This window comes from Ochotona princeps, chromosome 3, assembly GCF_030435755.1.
Source record: "Ochotona princeps isolate mOchPri1 chromosome 3, mOchPri1.hap1, whole genome shotgun sequence".
Classification (NCBI taxonomy): Eukaryota; Metazoa; Chordata; class Mammalia; order Lagomorpha; family Ochotonidae; genus Ochotona; species Ochotona princeps.
The window spans coordinates 3,869,059-3,891,218 of record NC_080834.1 but is presented as its reverse complement, the minus strand read 5'-3'; the positions used below and the strand labels follow the sequence as shown (position 1 = coordinate 3,891,218).

The 22,160-nt window shown below is 47.2% G+C and overlaps 1 protein-coding gene across 1 annotated transcript in view; it reads left to right on the top strand.

The window, feature by feature from the left end:
- The first annotated feature begins 10,577 nt into the window (after nucleotides 1–10,577).
- The window catches only part of PCOLCE2 (procollagen C-endopeptidase enhancer 2), a 50,161-nt gene continuing 38,578 nt past the window's right edge, over nucleotides 10,578–22,160 (top strand). The window contains exons 1-2 of the mRNA XM_058661403.1: nucleotides 10,578–10,760; nucleotides 11,740–11,848. Coding sequence (XP_058517386.1) covers nucleotides 10,675–10,760; nucleotides 11,740–11,848 — 195 coding nt within the window. The 5' untranslated portion in view covers nucleotides 10,578–10,674. The remainder of the gene's footprint in view (nucleotides 10,761–11,739; nucleotides 11,849–22,160) is intronic.

Sequence of the window (22,160 nt, the reverse complement as noted above, 5' to 3'; positions counted from 1 at the left end):
AAATAAAAAAGTTTCATCACTACCAGATTTCATACGAAATGCTACCCACATGGACAATTACTGGCGCCTTTGTTTTTCGCTGAAGAGTCCAATTCAGTGTTGGTTTTGCTATGTCAACATTTTGTTGTTGATTTATTTTTTGAAAGACAGAGATACACAAAGCTATGTGAGCCACTGGTTCACTCCCCACATGCCCTGTAACACTTGGGCTTGGACCAATCCAAGGCCAAATGCCAAGAATACAATTGGGATGTCCCACGTGAGTGGCAGGAACCATCGCTGTCGCCGGTGCATTAGCAGAAACTAGATTTAGGAGCAGGACAAGGATGCACTGATCGCAAACAGCGTCTGAAATACCACACCAAACATCCACCCACTGTGGTAAGGCTTCTTAAAGTCAGTCTTCTTGGGGGCAAATACATTTGAAATACCACATGTAGCTCTCTCCTACTATGCATGTCCACGAGCTTTTTAAAGACCTCGCATGTGCATGGATTTCACAATTTTTTTTTGCACCCAGATAAACTTATATTTTCTTCCCATTTTCTGTGACTATTTTTAAGAATCTTGAACACTTTCAAAAGAATGTTGAAGCCACCCAACATAGAGAGGCTCAGAACACTGGGAATAGCATTGACTCATGATTCTTCTTCCCTGAGCCCCAGGGCCCATCTAATTCTCTCTTGCCCATCTAATATCATGTCAGTATCTGCTTCTCAGAGGACCCAAACCAATACCATGCAAAATACAGAAAGTCCATTATTTGAAGAAATAACCTTGAAGGACCTTCTCAACTGCAAGGGCAGGAACAGGGTCTATGTTATGCAATGCTGTGTCTCTAGGGCCTAATGAAGTGCTTGGCTTAGACTAGATGCTGGATAAATAACTTGTGGGAGGAAGAAAGGATGACTGTGACACAGGGAGAGGAGGAAAGATTTTTGGATTCGTTCAGACTGAAACTCTGACCAAGGCTTAGTGGATGCTAAAAACTTGCAGCATGAAACGGACTAGCAGGAAGGCAGAGGGGGGTTTTACAGAAGGGGATTTAGAGAAGGGAAGATCAAAGAAGGAATATCTTTGTCTCCAGCACCATTTGGGAGATACACATGTGCACATCTGCATGCGTGAACACATTGGCACATGCATCTGTATCCACGTATGCATAAATGATAACAAGCAGAAAATAATATGGATATTGCACATTTATACGCCTGATATTTTCTTCAGAATACCCAATACATATAAATAACGTGCCACAAGGCCAGTGTTGTAGTGTGGTGGATGAAGTTGCCACCTGCAGTATCAACGCCTAATATGGGCTCCAGGGTAAGAACTGGCTGCTTCACTTGCAAGCCACCTAATGTGCCTGAGAAAGCAGCAGAAGCTGGTCTAAATCCTTTGGTCCTCTGCTCTCATGTGGGAGACCCCAAGCAAGTTCCTGGCTCCTGGCGTCAGCCTGGCCCCACCCTGGCTGTTGTGGCCATTTGGGTAGTGAACCAACAGGTGGAAGATCTTTTTGTGTGTCTCTCTCTCTGTAACTCCACCTTTCAGATAAATAAGGCAGTCTCTTAATTTTTTTTTCAAAAAAATCAAATAATATCCCACCAACATAAAAGAAAAATGAAAAAAGCCCAAACTTCTCTGTTTCCTACCAGTGGATAGGTTACCAATCGAGAAAGCGGACAATAGCTGGCTCTGGGCACAAAGATGGTACATTTTTTTGCAACAGCTTCCCTTTGTATAATTAGAGGACCAGAATAACCGTGTCATTTGCCCCAAGAAATGCCAATTGCAATGTTCCTGAGAGAATGATTTGAACTTACTTTTTCAGAAACACTAGCTCGTTAATAATCTTGCCACATACAACAATCCAGGGAAATACAAAATCTATTCAGGAGTTTAATAAGAATGGCTACCAATCTTTTCCTAGAGGAACAAACAGAGACTGGAATTGAGGTAAGCTGTTAACTCTGCGATTACAATCCACTTCTCCAAGCAACAATTTGTAAGAGAGATGAGTGAGCAGGAAGTTCTTTGTGAATGGGGTCGACATAGAGAAAGGGCCAGACATCACCCTCAATCATCATCCTTGTTACAGCAATGCCGGCAGTAAAATCATTATCATTGGTCTTTATTGGTAATTTCTCCAAAGCAAAAAGCCAGAGGACTTAGAATTGAAATAAACTCTTCAAATCCATACATACAATTTTATGATAGAAGAAACACTGGGATGGAAGGGAAACTAAAGTGGCATTCGTGGTTACAGATGACTTCTTTTCTTTTCTCTCTTTCCCAGTTTTTACATAATAAGCAGATATTTCCTTTACACTCGGGAAATTTTTTACTTAAAAAAAAAAAAAGGCAGAAGGCAGAAATGATTAGCAAAGACAGATGTTCACCCAGCTTGGGGGCCATTGCTTGGTGTAGGTTTGGGTTCAGGTGTAAATGCCAAACAATTGCCCATGATTGGAGACTCCATGAGTGAGGAAGGCTTAGCGATTCCACGTCTGTTTGTGGGCAAAAGGATCTTGGCTGATGCCCTCTGGCACTCCAAACACTTCCATTAGACTCCTGAGACCGTGGGAGCAGCAGGTCTCAACAGCAGCCCCCTCATCTCTGGGGCCCCAGTCCTTCCCCAGGTGGTCCGAGTGCATTGCTTTCCTTACAGAAAAGGCCCATGACGCGTGATGATAAGTAATACTGAGTCCCAGAAAGACAGCCAGAGGAGTTAGCTACAAAATGCATGCAGATAACTGTTAGATTCTCCAACCACCTTTGAAGGAACAATCAGCTGAGTATAGAGAAAATACAGATGGCCTTTATTCAAAGAAACCCTGTTCATGGACCTTTCTTCCCCGTGTACAGAGCTACAGAGGAACACAAAAAGGTGAGGAAAGCAGTGTGCGGGGGATCTTCAACCCCTCTTGACATGGAAGCTCAAGTGGGTGTCGCTTCGGTCCTTATTTGGTGAGGAATATTGGCCTGTGTCCGTCATTGGTGCAGCAGTGCTGCCTCAGGGTTTTGCCCGATTTCTGCTGTCCTTTCTGGGCTCCAGTCTGAGGTCAGAGTGGCACACTGGGTTCAAAGCAGGCTCTGTCCTCCTCCCGTAACCATGGCAACCACCAATGCTAAGTGAACAGATCTACTGAATGTGGCTATTTGTAAGTGCTGTGACAAGAAAAGATATAAGCTATTTCTTACCTGCCACTGATACTAATCACTCTGATAGGCAAAGGTTCATCCCTTCAAGTCAGCATAATTAAGCAGCTCCAAGTTATTTCGGTTTGATTTGATGGTTAGTTAGTTGTCCTCTTAATTTCATGGTTCTCAGTGCCATCAATGACCCACACATTGAGTGGGGTTTTTATTGTTGTTTTGTTTGTTTGGTTTGGTTTTGCTTTGTTTTGGTTTTTAGGGGCAAGATAACTCTTTGATTAGAACTAGTTCTGTCTTCTCTTACACCCAGGTTCTTCTAGTATTGCTGGTAAAGACCCAGGTCCTCAATAGTCTTCCCAATTCTTGGTGGCCCACCTCCATGGGAGAATGGATCACAGCTCACATCTAGAACGAGAAGGAAGAACAAAGCCCTAAGACCTTAGCTGAAAGTCCCGGGAGGGCTCTCTGAGCAGGCTGTCCTCAGCCACATGCGCCCCAGGGCTGGAAGGAGCCAGAAATGGAATCAGGATCCAAGGATCACAAGGAAAGGATTCCGGGCAGATAAACCGTTTGTGTTTGTCTACTACCCCCCAACCCCACACGATCAAGCATTCCTGAGTCCTGGGATGCTCTGATGAGTGGCGCATGCAGCATCAATTGGAAGGCTGAGTTTCTTTTTGTTTAAAACATTTATTTATGCAGTTACTTACTTATGGCAGAGAAACAGAGGAACACACACATCTTCATTCTGCTAAATCACTCCCCCTAATAACTACAACAGCTAGAGATGGGCCAGGCTGAAGCCAGGAGCCCAAAACTCCATCCAGTTCTCCATTTGGGCCATCACCTGCTGCCTGCCCACACACAGTACCAGGAAGCTGGCTCAGAGCAGAATCCTGCGCTCCATTATGGCATGTTGGTCGTGCCTCAGCTCCTTAAGAAGATGGAACTCTCCAGTGAGGCTGGGTTCAAGTTCCAGATTTTTATTTACACCCCACAAGTCTTAGGTTAGTTGCTAGCCACTATAAATTTCAGGCTCCTCGCCTATAAAATAGTATCATCATTTTTATCTCCTATGGCTTCTCCAAGTAGTAAGTGGGTTATTTTTGGTAAAGCATTCAGTGTCGTTCCTGGTGTATAATAAGTGCTCACTAAAAGTTAGAGCTGGTGACCATGTTGATCCACTACAAGCAACTTTTGCTTTTGTGTTGCACTTGACCAGCTTTCAAATAAAATATGACCCAGTTCAACATGGACAGGTGAATGGAGTTGTTTTCACTCAACAGATTGTAACATCGCCCTTGGGGGTTGCTTTCCTCAGCAAGCAGACATAAACAGACAGGCTAAGTAAATGTTGCAAATTCCTGTCATGGGCATTAAGTATTCTTGGACCTGCCCATTATTTTCTGAGTAACTGTTAGTATCTGGAGAAATGTCCACATTGTATGACCCTCGTCTCCCGCACAGTGCTAGGTTCCCAGCCTCTGTGCCTCTGAGATACATGCATGTGGCATGGACGGGACCAGTCAGATGCGGTGCTTGATGAGACGTGGCTCAAAAGAGAAGAACAGGCACAAAGAGTGATGAGCCTTCATTCTGCAAGCGGCAATGAAGAGCCTGGCCTCGGGCCGTAAGAATTGCAAGGTCAAATTTGGAAACCTAGCGGCTCAAGTATCTGTGTTCAGTAGGTGGTCTTGGGGCAGCACTGGCTATAGGTTCCTCACTGGATTACCATGCTGGGAACGCTTTTCCAATGTGTTTCATAGTAATGTGAACAACCTGTGATTTTATTTTTTAAATTAGATATATTTTTCTGAGAGGCAGATAGACAAACACATGTACTTACACCTATGCACTCCTGTAAGTACAGCTCCCATCCAGCGCCCCACTTCCAGCTGTGAGCAGTGGCTGCAGTGGGAGGCCAGGAACTCAATACAGGCCTCCCATGTGAGTGACAAGAAAGAAGGCACTTGGGCCATCATTTATGCCTCCCAGGGTTGGCCTCAGCAGGACGCCGGAGTCAGGAACTGGAATTGGAAACTCCACATATAAGCACTGTGATGGGGGATATGGGCTTTTGACTTCCGGGTTAAATGCGTCCTTCTTTGCTATTATAACAACTACACTTTTTTTTTATTCATTAATTACATTGTACTACATGACACAATTTCATAGGTACTGGGATTCTCCCCCCTTCACCCCAAACCCTTCCCCCTTGGTGAATTCCTTCACCTTGATGCATAACCATAGCTCAGGTTCCGTTGAGATTCAGTAATTACAAGCTCACACCATACAGAGTCCAGCATCCCACTGTCCAGTCAAATTCAATGGCCTCTTTGGGACGCCCTCTCAGGTTTGAAGGCAGAGCCAGCAGAGCGTCACCTCGATCAATTAGAAGCTCCAACATATCATCAGCAACAGTCCAGGTACGATGAGGCTGGTGCAGAGTCCACTGATTGACATAGTCTATCTTAGAGTTTCCCCTTGTCCAGTTTTCCACTGCAAGCATATAGCTGAGGTGATTGATTGATCTACTCCATCTTCCATCTTTTCTTGGTTAATGTTTTGATTCCTCCATTTTGTTCAGGGGAATCCCCAAAGAAACTTTGAGGCGTTCCCAGTCCAGTCTCCTACATGTACTACTAGTAAGCACAGTGCCCGCCACAGTCCATCACTCCGATCAGCTGGTGGTTGTAACCCCTGGGTTGGATCTATTCTGAGCCCCGACCTCGATTGGAACCAATGAGTATTGCAGCTCTCCCCGGCTCTGCCCATTACACACTAGTCCCTCACCTAAACCAGTGGGAGGCGTGCTGGTTGGGTGCTGCATTCCCTACTGGCACAGGCCATTTCGCCTTGGCATTTTGTGTTTTGTACTGTTTTTTATCGCAACCAAACCTGGCCAGGCCCCCACACAATTCCAGCACTCGGACTTGCCAGTGGATGACGTGAACTGACTCAGCCTGGTCTGCCCCCAACCCAAGCCAAATGTATGCCAGTGGGTCACTTTCCAAAGCCTCTTCTGGGTTGTTTACCTCCATGCTTCCTGCGTTTATTTGTAGGGTCAGTGTCCTGTCAGAGGAACTGTTCAGATTCCTCCATCCGACCCCTTCCTGGTGTCAGGCTTCACGCATACCAGCAGGTCCTTCGGCCAGCACCGCTCTTCGACCCATTCTGGTTCCTGCTGTTGAGAGTTTCAGCCCAGCCACGGCTTGTCCATACCCACATATAGTTCATATATGGCTCAGTTGGGGTTGAAACCTAGCCAAGCCCATCCCACATCTATCCTGGTCCTCCGGAGCACCAAACTGTGTTGTGGTCTAACCCAGCACGGTGCGTCAATTCCGAATCCATATTTGTGCCAAGGGATTACAACTGTGACCCGACCAGAACTCAGCCCCCTTCAAGTTCCTGCACCCCTTAGTGGTAAGCTCCACCCAGCCAAGGCCTCCCCCAAGCTCCCCAACCAGGCCTGTTCCCAGCCAGTGTTAAGTATGCCAGAGGTTGCTCTGGGTCAGCCCAGCGCGGCCCATAGACCGTCATGCCTCCTGCATAGACTCCACTGGCCCTTCTAAACCATGCAGTGGGGTCAGAGTTTCCAGGGGATTGGTCCACACATACCTGACACATTCTAGCCCCAAGTGTGGTTCTCGAATGCCAGTCAATGTCATGGTCCTGCCTTCTGTGACCTCTCTGCTGATCCCTCATCCTATCAGGTAATGGGGTATCCTGCTGGACAAGCTCGGAATTTTGCCTTTTGAATGAACTAGTGTTGGCAATCTGCACTATAAAGTGACTACAGGTTCTTCAGAGGAAGAGTTACTGCCATTGAGAATTTTAAGGACTAATACACATTCTCAGAGAACTGTGGGTTCACCATGGAGCGACTCATGTAGCATATCAAAGAAACCAAATTCCAGAATTTCCTGGCCGGGTGGCCAGCAGGCACAGCCTGGCGCCAAATGGTGCACTGGCCACCAGGGAGCCGCTAACCCCATGTACGTACGTATGTGGTGGTAAGCCTGGCTGTGGTAGGCTGGAATCGTGGCGGGGGGACCTGAGCCCTCCGGGCAGCATGGCTGCCCAGGGGTTGAGCCGCTCAGGCCCCACCCAGATCCTCCTAGCTCCTCCCCCACTCCAGCCGCAATAAAAATGAATAAAATCTTTTTTTAAAAAAGATTTATTCATTTTATTACAGCCAGATATACAGAGAGGAGGAGAGACAGAGAAGAAGATCCTCCATCCGATGATTCACTCCCCAAGTGAGCCACAACGGGCCGGTACGCGCCGATCCGATGCCGGGAACCAGGAACCTCTTCCAGGTCTCCCACGCAGGTGCAGGGTCCCAATGCATTGGGCCGTCCTCAACTGCTTTCCCAGGCCACAAGCAGGGAGCTGGATGGGAAGTGGAGCTGCCAGGATTAGAACCGGCGCCCATATGGGATCCCGGGGCGTTCAAGGTGAGGACTTTATTCGCTAGGCCATGCCACCAGGCCCAAAATAAATAAAATCTTAAAAAAAAAAAAGGAATTAGGTGCTAATTCTCATATGGAACAAAGAATGAATTAATGTAAGCTTTACAAATTTTAAAAATGTATTTATCTGAAAGAGTTACAGAGAAGGAAAAGCAGAAAGAGAGCTCTTCCATCCACTGGTTCACTCCCCAGATGACCAGAGTAGCTGCGGCTAGACCAGGCTGAAGCCAGGAGCCAGGAACTTCATCCTGCTTTCCCACATGGGTGGCAGGGCCTAAACGTCCGGCCGTCTTCCACTGCTTTAACCAGGCCATTTGCGGGGAAATGTATTGGAGGTGGAGCAGCCAGGAGTTGAGCTGGTGCCCATATGAAATACCAGCGTCAAAGATTGTGGCTTTACCCGCTATGCTACAAGGCTGGGCTCAATTGCTTTCTCTTGTTTTTTAAAGCATTTGTCTGGTAAAACTATATAAAACAAAATACAAACATCCTCTTCACTTTTTTTTCTTTTGCAGCATAATAATGTAGATCACTTTTGGAAAAAGATCTCAGAGCTTAATTTTTCTTATGGGTTCTCTTTAATATTCCTTATTCAAAAAGGGGGGGATATCCTCCTCTTCCTCTTCCTTCCAAAATCACTTGGGTATTTTTATTTCATGATCTTTTGCAAGATCAGTACTGTGATCTGGAAGGAATGTGGGTTAGACTTTCCTTGCCCATTCACATGTTTACAGGACTGACAGATTAACCAGGGACATCCTTGGGCCCAGCTAGAGGCTGACGTATGCCACAGGAAGGTGTGAGTGGTGCTTCATGCCAGTGATCTGTTGATCGCCCAGTATTTTCACATTGCTGCCACTTTATTCACTGTGTAGTCCAACACCTGCCAAGGCTGGGCAGCAAGGGTCATTGCCCCACTCTGCTGACCTCGAGGACCCCTCCACGGGGCTTCCCTGTTACTGCCTGGACTCTGTAGTTGCCAGTGCACTGTGTGAATTCCGCATCACAGAAGTCCAGAAATGGGTCACACGTAAAGGGATCTGACACACACCTTGTGGCTCTGTCTCAGTTTTAACACATCAAACTCCTCAAGGACATTGAAGGTTTGTAATTTTGGTCACGACTGCAGTTCCAAGTCAAATATGTGTTTTGAAGAATAAATAACATGGGTTTTGGTAAACTGTTAAAATCACATGGTAAAAATCAATGTCTCTTTTTATGTGTCCAAATGGCAGGTTGACAGATGGTCATGATGAATGAATGTGACAACAGCAGGATGGGTGTTCAAACCACAGGCATCAGTCTGTATATTGGGAAAATACTGTTGCTTATTTATGCCCCAAATACTTTTTTTTTTTAATCTTTTTAAGCATGGCTAATACTTTGATTTTTTTTTTTTATTTCAAAAGCGTAACTGAGTCCTAAGAATGAAATATTCTCTGGCTCTGAGGACTTCCAAAAATCATTACCAGAAAGTGAATTGAGCAATCTTTGGACATGATAGCTTAGAACTTGGACTTTCAAAATAAACTATCTAAATCTCATACGCTATTGGGCAGCATATTGTTCAAACTTGTGCAGAATAAATAGTCATTTATTCTCCTCCTTGCTGTTTTAAATAAATTTTTATTGGGATCAGGGTGTAATTTTCAGGACACAACAATTTGCCAGATTCTGTAATTCTTTTTCGAAAAAAATGTCATCCAGGGTGTGGTGTCTATTGGGAATTTTTTAAAAGCTGCGGTAAATGGTGTTTTTCTCCACCACTTTTCAAAAATGTCTAAGATCATGGAAACGCCACAGAGAAATTAGGGTTACTAGGATGAGCCAGTGGGTTTCCACAGTGCTAAAAGACTATTTCCTATAGCCAGTTTTGCTTATTTCTTTGCCAGAAGTGTTTATGTTCTCCGCATTAGATGCCCATTATTAGACTAAAGTCTTTATAATTACTACTTTAATGCATGGGGTTTTGGCTTGAAACGGTGAAAATAAGTTATAAGGAATACCGCAAATGCGACATCGGAACTAAGTTTCTACCTCTCGTGGGTGGCGTGTTTATTGAAAATTTCGATGAATTTTTCCGTTCTTGGTATTCTTTTATTAATCCCTGGCTCTCAGGAAGTACTTAACAAAATAAAGGGTTGACGGGTCCTTCCCCCACCACCTCCATAATTAAATGAAGGAAATCCTTGCTTTCACAAGGCTAGAATTGTTCCTAGAAAAAACAGCTTCTCGTTAAACCTTAGCTCATGAATACTACCGAGGCTGACGCCTGGAAAAGCTCTTCTAATGACGGAGATGTTAGCAGTGGGACCTGACGGACGCCGAGATGAATGATTCGGGTTCTGTCCTCAAAGCATGGTCAATCACAAACGCTCCCCTGCAAATGCATCTCCGTCCTCTTTCTCACCCACGGAGAAAACCAGACAAGAAGCTACAGAGACTGTGAGCGCGTTGCAAGTGAAATTTAAGAGAGGAATTAAACGTCCCTATAGAATCCCCTCGCGGTTTTCCTTTTCTTTCCCTGGAGCTGGGCATTTGAGACAACGGAGGAACGCCGGGTTGCCCAGCAAGCGCCAATTAATTTTCACTCCAAATGACTGGGACAAAACCCGCTGAAAAGCCAGTCCTCCGGGGCCGTCCGGGGGTCCCCTTCGGCGTCCTTCTCGCCGCAGCCCCGGGTGGGTCAGGAGCCGGGCCGCGGGTCTCCGGGAGCGCGGGCAGGAGGCGCCCGCCCCGGGGGAGGAGGCGACTCTGGCCTCGGAGCCGCCCCTGCTGCGGCCGAGAGAACAAACGGGATATTCAGCAGCGGCCTGTGGGCTGCCAGAGCCGCTCCTCAGGGGAAAATTAGGCGTCGTCGAGTCAGCCTGCGCAGGGATCGCCTTTAAAAAAGCGCCCCCGCCGGCCCCGCCGCGCACTCGGCTCGCTCGGCTGCTCCCCGGGGCGGCGTTGGGTGGGAGCGCCGGCGCGAGCGCGCGTGGATGCCGGTGTGAGTGGCGGCGCGCGCGCCGGTGGGGTGGAGCCCGGAGCGTCTACACCGGCCATGAGTCGCGCCAGCGCCTGGGCCCCGCTCTGCCTGCTGCTGGCCGCCGCCGTGCCGCTCTCCCGGCAACAGCAGCCCCCGGAGAGGTAACGCGACCCCCTCATCCCGCCCCGCCCGAGCTCGCGCCCTCCGTGCGGGCCAGCCTCGCCCCGCCAGCCGCTGCCGGGCGCCCGGTGCCTCGGTGCGCTCCCCTCAAGGGGTGCACGCCTCTGCGCCCCGGCGTGGGCTCCTCCTGGGACCCCAGCACACCTCGGAGCGCGCATGCTCGCGGGGCTCCCTCGTGCGCCCCCGGCGCGGCCTGATGCATGCCAGGCCACCACGTGGCGGGCACCGCCGCGCCTCGCCTCACGGGTGCGTGGGGGCTGCAGGGGGCAGCGCTAGGGCCCGCAGGAGCGCCTGCTGTTTACCGCTGTTCTCTACCCGCACCCCGCCCCCCCAGGCTCTGCCCGGAAACCGAAACCTAAGGGAGAACCCGGGAGCGCCCTGGGAGCCGCTCCGGAAAGTTCACTTTAAGTCAAACCGCTGTGGCCCCCAGGACCTGGACCATGGGAACCCCCACCTGCACCCGTAGGGCCAACTTTGCCTTCTTTCCCACCTCGGTCCCGCCGCCGCAGCCTCCCCTTTCGAGGGCCGCTGTGGTCAGAAACAGGAAGGACAAGTTGCAGCATCTCCCCAGATCTCAGAACTCATAACTTGGGCTGTTGAACCAATTGCTTGCCTCTCTTTAAAACCCCCGTGCGCTCTCACCCAAACTGGCTCCCGCCTTCTCTGCCTCCTCCCGGTTAATTTGGATCCCTGAATTGTTTTTTTGCTTACAAAGCCATAGCCCTTCGCCTGGCATGCGTATAATGTGATATTAGCACGATGGAGACAGATGGCAGCTGATCTGACTGTTTTGTCAGGCTGTCCTGTAAAGTCCTGCTGAGGACCAGATCTGTCATCTGGCGCGAGCGTTCATCGAGCCAGGTTATAAACCACGCGCTTCTCAAGTGGAAGGCGAGAGGGCGTTTCCAACGCGGAGCGCGGTTCCAACGCGGAGCGCCCTTCCCTCTTGTGTTCCTGCAGACCTGTTTTCTCATGTGGTGGCATTCTTTCTGGAGAATCTGGATTCATTGGCAGCGAAGGTTTTCCCGGAGTGTACCCTCCAAATAGCAAATGCACTTGGAAAATCACGGTAAGCACTTTTAGAAAAGGTATTCTCCTGGAAGTGGGTCTTGGAAACGGTGGCGGGCTGCCCACCTTGTCCCTGGATTGCAGGATTTAGGCTAGAGGCAAGTGCCTGGAAATGAAATGTTGGAGGGACCTCAACTATTTGGGCAACTTTTTCTTTTCTTTCCTTTTTTTTTTTTTTTTGGCTAATGGATCTAGTAGTGGTGTCCTGAGTTAGTGATTATAAAGGGCAGAAGATTAATGCTGGAAGAACATTCTTAAAGCTGTTTCTGGAACCTCAGCTTGGCTCAAAGGAGTATTATGGATTGGTGATTGAGGCTGTTGTGGGGCAGAGGCCTTTTGCAAGGACCTTTAGAAGTGATTTTCTGCTCAGATCCTGGCATAAATTCCCAGTGGGAAACAGAAGATCAAAGGTAACATTTTTGTCTACTCGACACCCATTAAGAAGGAGGAAAAACCAGCTGATTTAATGTCCCCTGATTGAAACCTTTGCACCCCACCTTCTCTGCTCCACCAGGGAAATCTAAGAATAGAGAAAATAAGTAGGAGGGGAGGGCCACTCAGTAGCAAACAAGGACAGCTAAAATGCTCTTGCGGGTTAGTGATGTACTGAGTCAAGATCAGCCAGGTGGAGAGTTCTCTGAGCCACAGGCATGTGAGTTTCGAGTTGTCTCCTGTGTCATCGCGGTGCTTTGTTGTGACTGCTGGAAAGTCAACACCTACCTGGCTTGGCTTCTGTCAGTTTGTGCCATCCGTGGGTTAAGGGTTTTAAGAAGCGGCTGCCTACGACAGCTCCCTGGCACTGAACGTGCGTGAGGTGTTCGCTGTGCTGAGTCGTTCCCAGGCAGCATCTTCCTGTGTCCTCCAGAGTTCTGGAGACAGTGAGGGCTGTTCTAGTACCCATACAGATGGGCAAGCGGAGGCCTACAGAAGCTGATGATTCGGCTGCTAAGCCCAGCTGGATGTGCAGTAAGGCCTGTTGAGGATGGGGAGGGCTGTTTGGCAGGTGGATGGAAGCAGTCCCCTGCGGTCGCTGGGTTCAATATGCTGGATACTTTCTTCTAAAGTGCTAATCATCTGCTGAGCTCATACGGACTGTATAATGTTGCGCCATAGGATGCCATAAGAAAAGGAAAATAGCATAAATGCTGTTACTAGTGAAGGAAGGCTTTAAAGCAGCCTGGTTTTCATAGGATATTCGTGTTTTAATTGTATTGAAATGGACTTTCAAAACGATCCCGTGAAGTTACTAGCTGAGAGGCGTCACGTCCCTAACAAGTGGAAATGCCTGGGACGGTGTTGGCTTGGCCTCTCCCTTGACCAGAGGGGGAGGTGTCATGAAGGTTGTCCTTGGGAAAGGAGCCTTTGTCTCCAGGTTGGCACGAAGGTCTCGTTTTTATTATTACTTGTTTTGTGTGGGGTGGGGTACTCCACTGGCTAGATAGATTCTGTTCCATTTGTGACCAGTTACATCCTGATAAACCCACTGTAAATGAAAGATATCGTCCACTATAACTGGCTCTCTCACCTGCCAGGCGTCCCTAGGTGAGCCACGCTGGGCAGGCTGGGCTGCTTCCCATATGATGGCCTGGCACTGCCACCTTCCAGCATTGCAGATTGCTAGTCTGGTTTGAAATGTGGTTTGTATTTGATGTGTATTGCTCGCATACCACTGGAAAGTCAAAAAACATGTTGAAATTGAAGCGCTGTAAGTTGGAGACTGTCTCCAGGAAGGTGGAGCTGGTGAGCTCAGGGGTCAGGCCTCCCGGGGTCCAGGCTGACCTTCCTTCTAATGCTCTCAAACTGTGTGGCTGGGGTCAGCACTGATTTGAAGCACAAACGCTTGCACCTTCAATAGCAAAGTGTGAGGCCGTTGACTGAACGCACGAGAAGGCAGTGTGAGCCTTATTTAAGTGATGAGACAGACATTCCTACACCTGCTGGACCAGGCGGGCAGCTCAGAAGATACCAGAGCCCCGTCTGTGTTCAGACAGGTTTTTGTGGATGTGAGTGTGGGTCCCTGGTTTCTTCTCCCCCTGTAGCCTCCCTGGGGTACTAGGGCATGGAATCCCTTGCTGAGCAAAGGGGCAGATGGCAGTTGCCTCAGCTGCCTCCAGGGAGAGGGCTGAAACCCAGCCAGTGGGATTGTAAAATAAAACAAGATCACTTACTGTAGGGATGGAATTTCCTTATGTGAACGCCTCCGGGTAGAACTGGCCATTAAGGTTTTTCATCTGACTCCTCCATTTGTGCCAGCTGGCTCATTCCCTGGGGTCCTTTTGGTGAGGACAGGTGAGGACACTCTGGGGCCCTGGGAGGCAGAGCAGAGGCTGGGACCTGCCTTCAGGACCCAGGTCGTGCTCCCCTCAGTCCGTTGTGCGCACCTTCACTTTCTTTTTTTTTATTTCTTTATTATTTTTAATTCATTAATTACATTGTATTATGTGACACAGTTTCATAGGTACTTGGGTTCTTCCCACCCCTCCCCAAATCCTCCCACCATGGTGGATTCCTCCACCTTGTTGCATAACCACAGCTCAAGTTCAGTTGAGATTCCCCCATTGCAAGCATTTACCAAACATAGAGTCCAGCATCTTACTGTCCAGTCAAGTTCAACGGCTTCTTAGGTATACCCTCTCTGGTCTGAAGACAGAGCCAGCAGAGTATCATCCCAGTCCATTGAAAGCTCCAACATACCATCAGCAAAAATTTACATCATTATGGAATTAATTGACATAGTAATGAGTAACCAATATGTTAAAAGTAAATGCGAGTTCCCAGCCACCTTCTGTGACCACCTCATTGACATTTCAATTTTAGTTTATACACAACATATAACATTCATAACATAACATGTTATACATAACATCGTAGCACATTCATTTTCTTTAAAATGTCTCCTTTTCTTTGGCCCTACATACACTCTTGGGCTAATATCTACCCGGCTGCCTTAACACTCGGAGAAAGACAACATGAGGCGGGGTGGTTCGAATTCTTCCACTCCGTGTTTGATTTAGGCATGGAGGGGGCACAGGGAGCAGTTTGATTTTTCTGAAGAGCAAATGGAGGAAGCTGTTGTGGTGGAAACATAAGCCACGGGGCAGGGATGGGAAGAGAAACTAGAAAAGGAAGAGGGGAGGACTGGAGGTCAGGGTGATGATTTTGACTTTGGAGTGGGAAGCCTTTGAAGAATCTCCAGCCAGGGACGAGATAGATGATCTGATCTCAGAAGATCGTGTTGGTTGCTGTGTGGAGGACAGACTCTAGGGAAGAGTGGAAACAGAGCAGCTGAGAAGATGTCAGGGTACCCAGGAAAGAGAAGATCGGAGTGGATGGAGGTGAGCCACAGAGATGCTGAAACAGGTTCTTTCTCTGTTGGGCCGGAGTGGCAGCAGCAGAGAGCCCATTTGCCCCAGTTCCGCGCAGGAGCTGCCTCATCCAGGGCATGTGTGAGGGCCTTGCCAAAGCTGGGCGGATCCATTCTCTTGTCTTAGTCCTGAAGTCAGTAAGACAAGAGTGGAATCTTTACTGGGTGATTCAGTAATGCTTTTATTAGAACATTAATGTGATGGAAAGGTTTCAGAGTGGCCCTCAAACGTCATTTCCTGCAGTTGCAAAGAAAGATGCTGTTTAAGTATCCTGGCCTCCCAGTCCACTCTTGCGTACTGAAGGCGTGGCCTAGCATGGTGGCTTTATCACCAAATCACTGTGTCCAAGGGAGGCTGAGGGAAGTCTGTATGTTTAAAGAAAGGCTCATGGTGGTTACAGCCAAACTTTCTGGTCGCACTGGCTTTTCTGAAGTGGAATAAACCAACTTGCAGATAGGGCTCTGAGATTCATGCCCTCCTAAGAGTACATCGGCATTTCTACAGCAATTTCTTGAGCAGCCGCAGTGTCTAACACACAGCTTAGGCTATGTAAATTTGAACGAAGAAGTTGAGAATTGAGTGCTGCCATTCTGCTAGCCACATTTCAAGTGCTCAGTGGCCACTTGTGGGTAGTGGCTACTGTCTTGGACGGTGTAGAGAAGGCACACGCTGGTTTGACAGCTCAGGAATCCCTTGGAAAATGGAGGCCACCCTGCTACTGAGCAGGCTTGGAAGAAAAGGAATGGAGTAAGGCAGAAGTCACCTTCATTAACTTAAGAATGAGAATCAGTAACTTTTTCACCAATGCCTAGGCTGCGGCAAGAAGAGGACCCCTCTTAGAGTGGCCTTCTGTGAGCATTGTGTGCTGTCACTGAGAGTTTTCAAGTAGGGACAGTTGGATCACCACCCACAGGGGCACGGCCTGTGTGGGACAGTTCACTGCTGCACAGCAAGCGACACTGAGAAGGGACTTAAAGGTGACATGTGCTGGGGCTGTCCTCTGGTCCTCAGTCTCTGGGTCAGAGGTGACAGAAAACCCACAAGGCACCTTGCGTTCTTGACTTCAATCACCTCTGGCAGAAAGATCATCATTCCAATAACAGTTTCACTACTCACGGCAGCTTTGACAAGTCAAAGTATTTGATACACAAGTACTGTTTTCCTTCATATTTTCTTCCATAATTGTCATAATCCCCATAGTAGAATTAGAGATAAATATTGAAAATGGGATGGGGCCCGGCATGATAGTGTAGTGGTTCAAGTCCTCGTCTTGAAAGCACCAGGATCCCATATGGGCACCGGTTCTAATCCCAGCTGCTCTACTTCCCATCCAGCTCCCTGCTTGTGGCTTGGGAAAGCAGTCGAGGATGGCCCAAAGCCTTGAGATCCTGCACCCGTGTGGGAGACCCAGAAGAGGTTCCGGGCTTCAGATTGGTCTAGCTCTAACTGTTGCTGCCGCTTGAGGAGTGAACAGTCGGACAGAAGATCTTCCTCTCTGTCTCTCTTCCTTTCTGTATATCTGCCTTTCCAATAAAAATAAATAAATCTTTTAAAAATGGGATGCAATTTTAAAAAAAAAGACAACAAACATTAGCAGCAAAATAATACTTTGGATGAACAGCCCTATTCAGGATATGGCTTGGGTTGTAGATGGTCTGGGTAGCTGAGTAGAACCAACTGAACCTTTGTGTATAGCAGCTGCAAACTGGAGGAACTCTCATTGGATAGGCACAGAGGTGTGTTTAAAATCGATTCCCTAATGGAAAGCCCGAATGAGTCATGCAGGCGCCTTTGTTATTGAAACAACGGTTGGCACACAGAGGTTGGTGAAAATTGTTTTCTTCTGAGATGGAAAGCTGAGCTGACTCCATGAGTCAGCTTTTACGGTGAAGTAATCCGTGCATGTGGTCCTGCTATGAATCATTACGGAAACAACAAGGTTTTTACCTCAAAGATTTTAAGAGTATTGAAGTCAATCAATTCTTTAAAATTCCATTGCATCTTTTCAACGTCAGCCTGGCTTGGGAAGAATAAACATTTGAGCAATTCAAGTTCAGTGTCAGAGTCCACCTAGGAAACAATGTTGTGGCCTTTCGTGTAATGTGGGAGGGTCAGAGATGACAGACCATACGTGAACTGGGAGCAGAATTCAACAAGAGGTGGTTGTAGTCCTGTTTAAGCTGAAGATGTGTAGCCATTTTTTTAAAAAAAGATTTATTTATTTTTGTTGGAAAAGCAGATTTACAGAGGAGGAAGGAGAGAGGGAGAAAGATCTGCTGTCTGCTGATTCACACCCCAAGTAGCCGCAATGGCCAGAGCTGAGTCACTCCAAAGCCAGGAGCCAGGAGCTTCTTCTGGGTTTCCCATGCAGGTGTAGGGTCCCAAGGCTTTGGGCCATCCTCTGCTGCTTTCCCAGGCCCCAGACAAGGAGCTGGATGGGAAGTAGAGCAGCTGGCACATGAACCAGTGCTCATATGGGATACGAACAAGGCTAGGATTTAACTACTGGTTTATCACACCGGGCCTGTGTGTAGCGGATTTTAACTGTTTGAACTACTTAACACAGAAGAAACAACCATGTATCTTCCATGAAGAAATCTTTTGACTCCTTATTTATTCCACGAACTCCTTTTTCATAATTTTTTTCCTAGCTAGCTACCATTAAATACACTTGTTCTTGCATAACTAATAGAACCCAAATAATAATTACAGTTCTTGGCATACCTTCCAATCTGTTGAATCATTTTATTTCATGTGCATGCAGTTCTCAGGTCTGTGGGCTAGGCAGCCATTTTATTCATTTCACATGTGAGGAAACTATCTAAAGAAACTTGTCTTGCCTAAGATGCTTGCAAATGGTTTGAAAAGATGAACACCTCATTGTCCAACTAGGTGATATGGACACTCTTACATACTGACTCGTGAGCCACCCTCCCCTGCATTTACTGAGCGCTTACTATGTAGTAGGCATTCAGTTGCTGTAAGAGTTATGTGTATAAACTATGGTCCTCACTGAATGTTTCCAGTGTTAGTGATTTAAAACTAACACTAATTGGGCCAGGCATGGTAGCATAGTGGCGAAAGTCCTTGCCTTGCATACACCAGGATCCCATATGGGTGCCGGTTCTAATCCTGGCAACCCTGCTTCCCATCCAGCTCCCTGCTTGTGGCCTGGGAAAGCAATTGAGAATGGTCCAAAGCACTGGGATCCCGTACCCACCCCTGTGGGAGACCTGGAAGAAACTCCTGGCTCCTGGCTTCAGATTAACTCAGCTCCGGCCATTGTGGCCACTTGGGGAGTGAATCAGCAGATGGAAGATCTTTCTGTCTCTTGTCTGTGTATCTGACTTTCCAATAAATTTTTTTTTTAAAGAATAAGAGTAGTATACAGTTTAAAAAGTTATGTAAAGTCCTAGGTTACTTCAGATGAAAATTATTATTGTTTTCTGCAGAATAAAAATGTTACAGTTCATTTTATATCTGTGCTACTGAGGCCTGAGAAATTGTTCCTGTGTCCATTGGAAGACTTTGTTTAATCTGAGAGAACTGTTTTACTGGTGCCTTGATAGCCTCCCCAAATGCCAAATAGATAGTTCTGGAACGTGCCATCGCCTTGGGGGTCACTCTGTGATGTGTGTATGTTAAAGTCATCATACTGCATTCATTCCCCAGAAGCCTGATTAAATTCACTTGGCATTCACGTGTAGGATGCAAGTGAAAAGTGTGATTGGGGTTTGTGTCTTCCCAGTACGTTTTAAGAACTGGTAGGCATGGGGTTGTATGAAAATTGAAACATCTAGTTCCATAAACAAGACTTGCTAAGAACAGAAATAGAATTGGAGAAAACAAGCAGTGAGTGTAGGCAGTAATTCAACACTTAAGTTACTTGAATATACCTAAGGGTATAGCAAGGAATTTTAAAATTATCATTTGCCTGGTGTAACCATAGCAGAACAGAGATGGGAATGGAATTTTGGCCTTCAACACGCATTTCCTGACCTAAAACTGTGCATCGGATTGAGATTTATATGGAGACTTAAATACCAGCCTGAACTATGTTGGTTTTGTAAATCTGTTTACTTGTTACCGCTTCAGTTATGTCAACTGTGTGAATGGTAATTGATTCCAGTGCTTGACTTCATAGTTACACCCAGGGCAGTCAAATTGAGTGTGATTAGCAGGGAATGTGCGCCACTTCCACCTTTGCCAACAGCGGGTGGAATAAAAACACCACAGATGGTTTTCTTGCTTTTTTTCTTTTTTTTAACTGAACGAGTTTGATTCAGAAGCGTTATGATACTGTGACGCATGAAGCGTTCCAGTCAGTTCTCAGTTGATAAGGTAGTGGAAGAATGAACGTTTTCCTTGTCACCTTAGATCCTTCTGGGAAGCAGAGCAAATATATATCCTAAACAAGTAGCCAAGTGGCATTCCCTCTTCCCCTCCCCAGTCTCAGTCCGGCTTGTGTCAATCAGTTCACTTTTCTGCTTGCTTTTGAGGGTTTCTGTTGCTTGTTTCCCATTACTTTCTCACACAGAAATCCAGTGTGTTTTTGGTTATTGAAAATGCAGCATCATATAAATATTGGTTCTGCTTGGATTTTTCATGCCATGTTCAGACAGATGCCTTAGGAAGAGTTCGTTGAGTAGACAGGAAAGTGAGAACGCGTGAAAACCAAGTCTCCATCAGTTCCAACTTTTTTTCGGAAAGTGATTCTCTTTAATGGGATATCCTTGCCCAAACAAGGCCTGCTTTCCTGAAACATCCCGGGAGTAGGATAACACGGGGAAAACAGTCCAGTGAAAGTGGTCCGAATGGAAAGCAGGAGTTTAAACAACACGTCATTAAAGAGACCGGTGAAATGACTTCCACACCCGTTGCCCACCTCCAGGATTCAATTTATGACATGAAATTATCGGTAGATTTAAATTGTCCCTGAAACTTATAGATTCCCTGAATTCTGTCATTTGAAATGGTGGTCTCATGGCTGATTGTGTTATGCTGGAGGCCAGAGAAGCATTTACAGGGGTCCAGATTTTGGGGTGCTTTTGCTCCCCACATTATTCTGCTTAGAGGTGGGGGGTGAGCCCTTGGATCGTTTCTGTCCTTGCTCTTCACACGGAGAAATGTTACCTGAGTGGATTTTTATTCCTTCACCACTCCCCTCAACTTCCGTAGCTGCGCCCTATCTGCTTTATCAACACCAGTGACAGTCATGCTTTGGGGTGCCCTGGGCTTTCTTACTCTACGAATTTGGGGGACAAAGAGCGTTTTCAGTCACGTTATGTGTTAGCTCATGGGAGTCAGTGTAGCAAAACCGGAAAACCAGTATAAACATCCCAAAATAAATGGAACACCCACAGAGAAGGAGGGAGTGGAATTAAAGCTGGCCAGGGCACCAGCCCTGCCACTAAATATCACCTCCCTTTCATCACCTCACCCCTAGACACTCCTGCATCCTATATACAATGAAATAGTGTTTTCTGAAATGCAAAGGGAGGGAGTGACCGTTTAATCAGAAGTGGGTCCGACTGACAGAAAGAGGGTGCAGGGAAGCCAGGGGCAGTTAGACTGTTGCTGAAATGAATGATAAGGATTTGAACGCTGATAAGAAGATTTCTAGCTGGCATGACCTTCTCTGAAGAAATCATCTTTCACTCAAGTTGTGTAGTAAGTACCTGCCAGAAATCCAGTGCCGGATTGGGCACAAGACTGCCCAGGTTGGGAGATCCCATCCAAGTCAGGCTGGCTATCGTGAGCCAGGGAGGTGTCCATAGAATGAGTAACAGGGGCACAGGGTGGCAAGGGTCATGGAGGGTGGTGTGTGACATTGCTCAGGGACTAGACTAATGGGCGTGGGCGCTTAACACCGACAAGGGTTTGAACCCTGCCTGGCTCTTCACCTGGTAGAGGGTGAAGCTTCTGAAGTTGGTGTCCTGGATATAATGACCAGGGCATGCCTTGTAGGGTTGATATGAGGACTGAAGGGCGTAGTTCACGAAAGGCCCTTGGCACCAGCAGGCGCTTGCTTAATAAATGGTGGTGATGGTGTTTTGCTTTTATTTTCTTAGAATCTCTTTTCCAGGGCTGTAGTAAGAAATAAAAGTGTAGTGTTTATGTAGGACTTGTCTGCAAGCCAGTTTGTTCCCAACTTGATGGTCATCCCCCTGGGGCATGGCAAGTTCCCATTGGAAATACCTATTTTTGCTCACTGTGCTCTTTCTTCATTCAAAATACGATCTTTCATCAGCCTTGATCCACAGAAGCGTTTCCAAACCCTTCTACTTAAACCGGCTGCGTCTCACCCCAGCACCAACCAAGTGTGCCTCTTGGTCTTGAAAATAGGGAGTTTAAGGAAAAGAGATAGAATTTCAGTGAAAAGTTGTGAATAATTACTGATTTTTTTTTTAAAAAAATCTATTTATTTGAACGACAGATTTACAGAGAAAGGACAGACCGATCTTCCATCTGCCGGTTCACACCCCAAATGGCTACAACAGCTGGAGCTGAGCTCATCCGAAGCCAGAGGCCAGTAGATTCTTACAGGTCTCCCATGTGGGTGCAGGAACCCAAGGACCCCAAGGACTTGGGCCATCCTCTGCTGCTTTCAGGCCACAAGCAGAGAGTTCAGTTGAAAGTGGAGCAGCCGGGACACAAACTGGCATCGATATGGAGTGCTGGCACTTACAGGAGAAGGGTTAACCTGCTGAGCCACTGTGTCAGCACCTGCCGTCCGCATGGCCGACCTGGATGGAGCTCTGGGCTCCTGGCCCAGCCCTGGCTGTGGTGCTCAGCGGGGGGAGTGAACCACTGGATCCCAAATTTCTGTCTCTGCCTCGCTGTTACTCTGCCTTTCAGGTAAATAAATAAGGAAGTAAATAAAGAAATCTTAAACTACCAGATTAGATTCCAAGATGGCTTTAATCACTTTATACTCCCTCCAGCAAC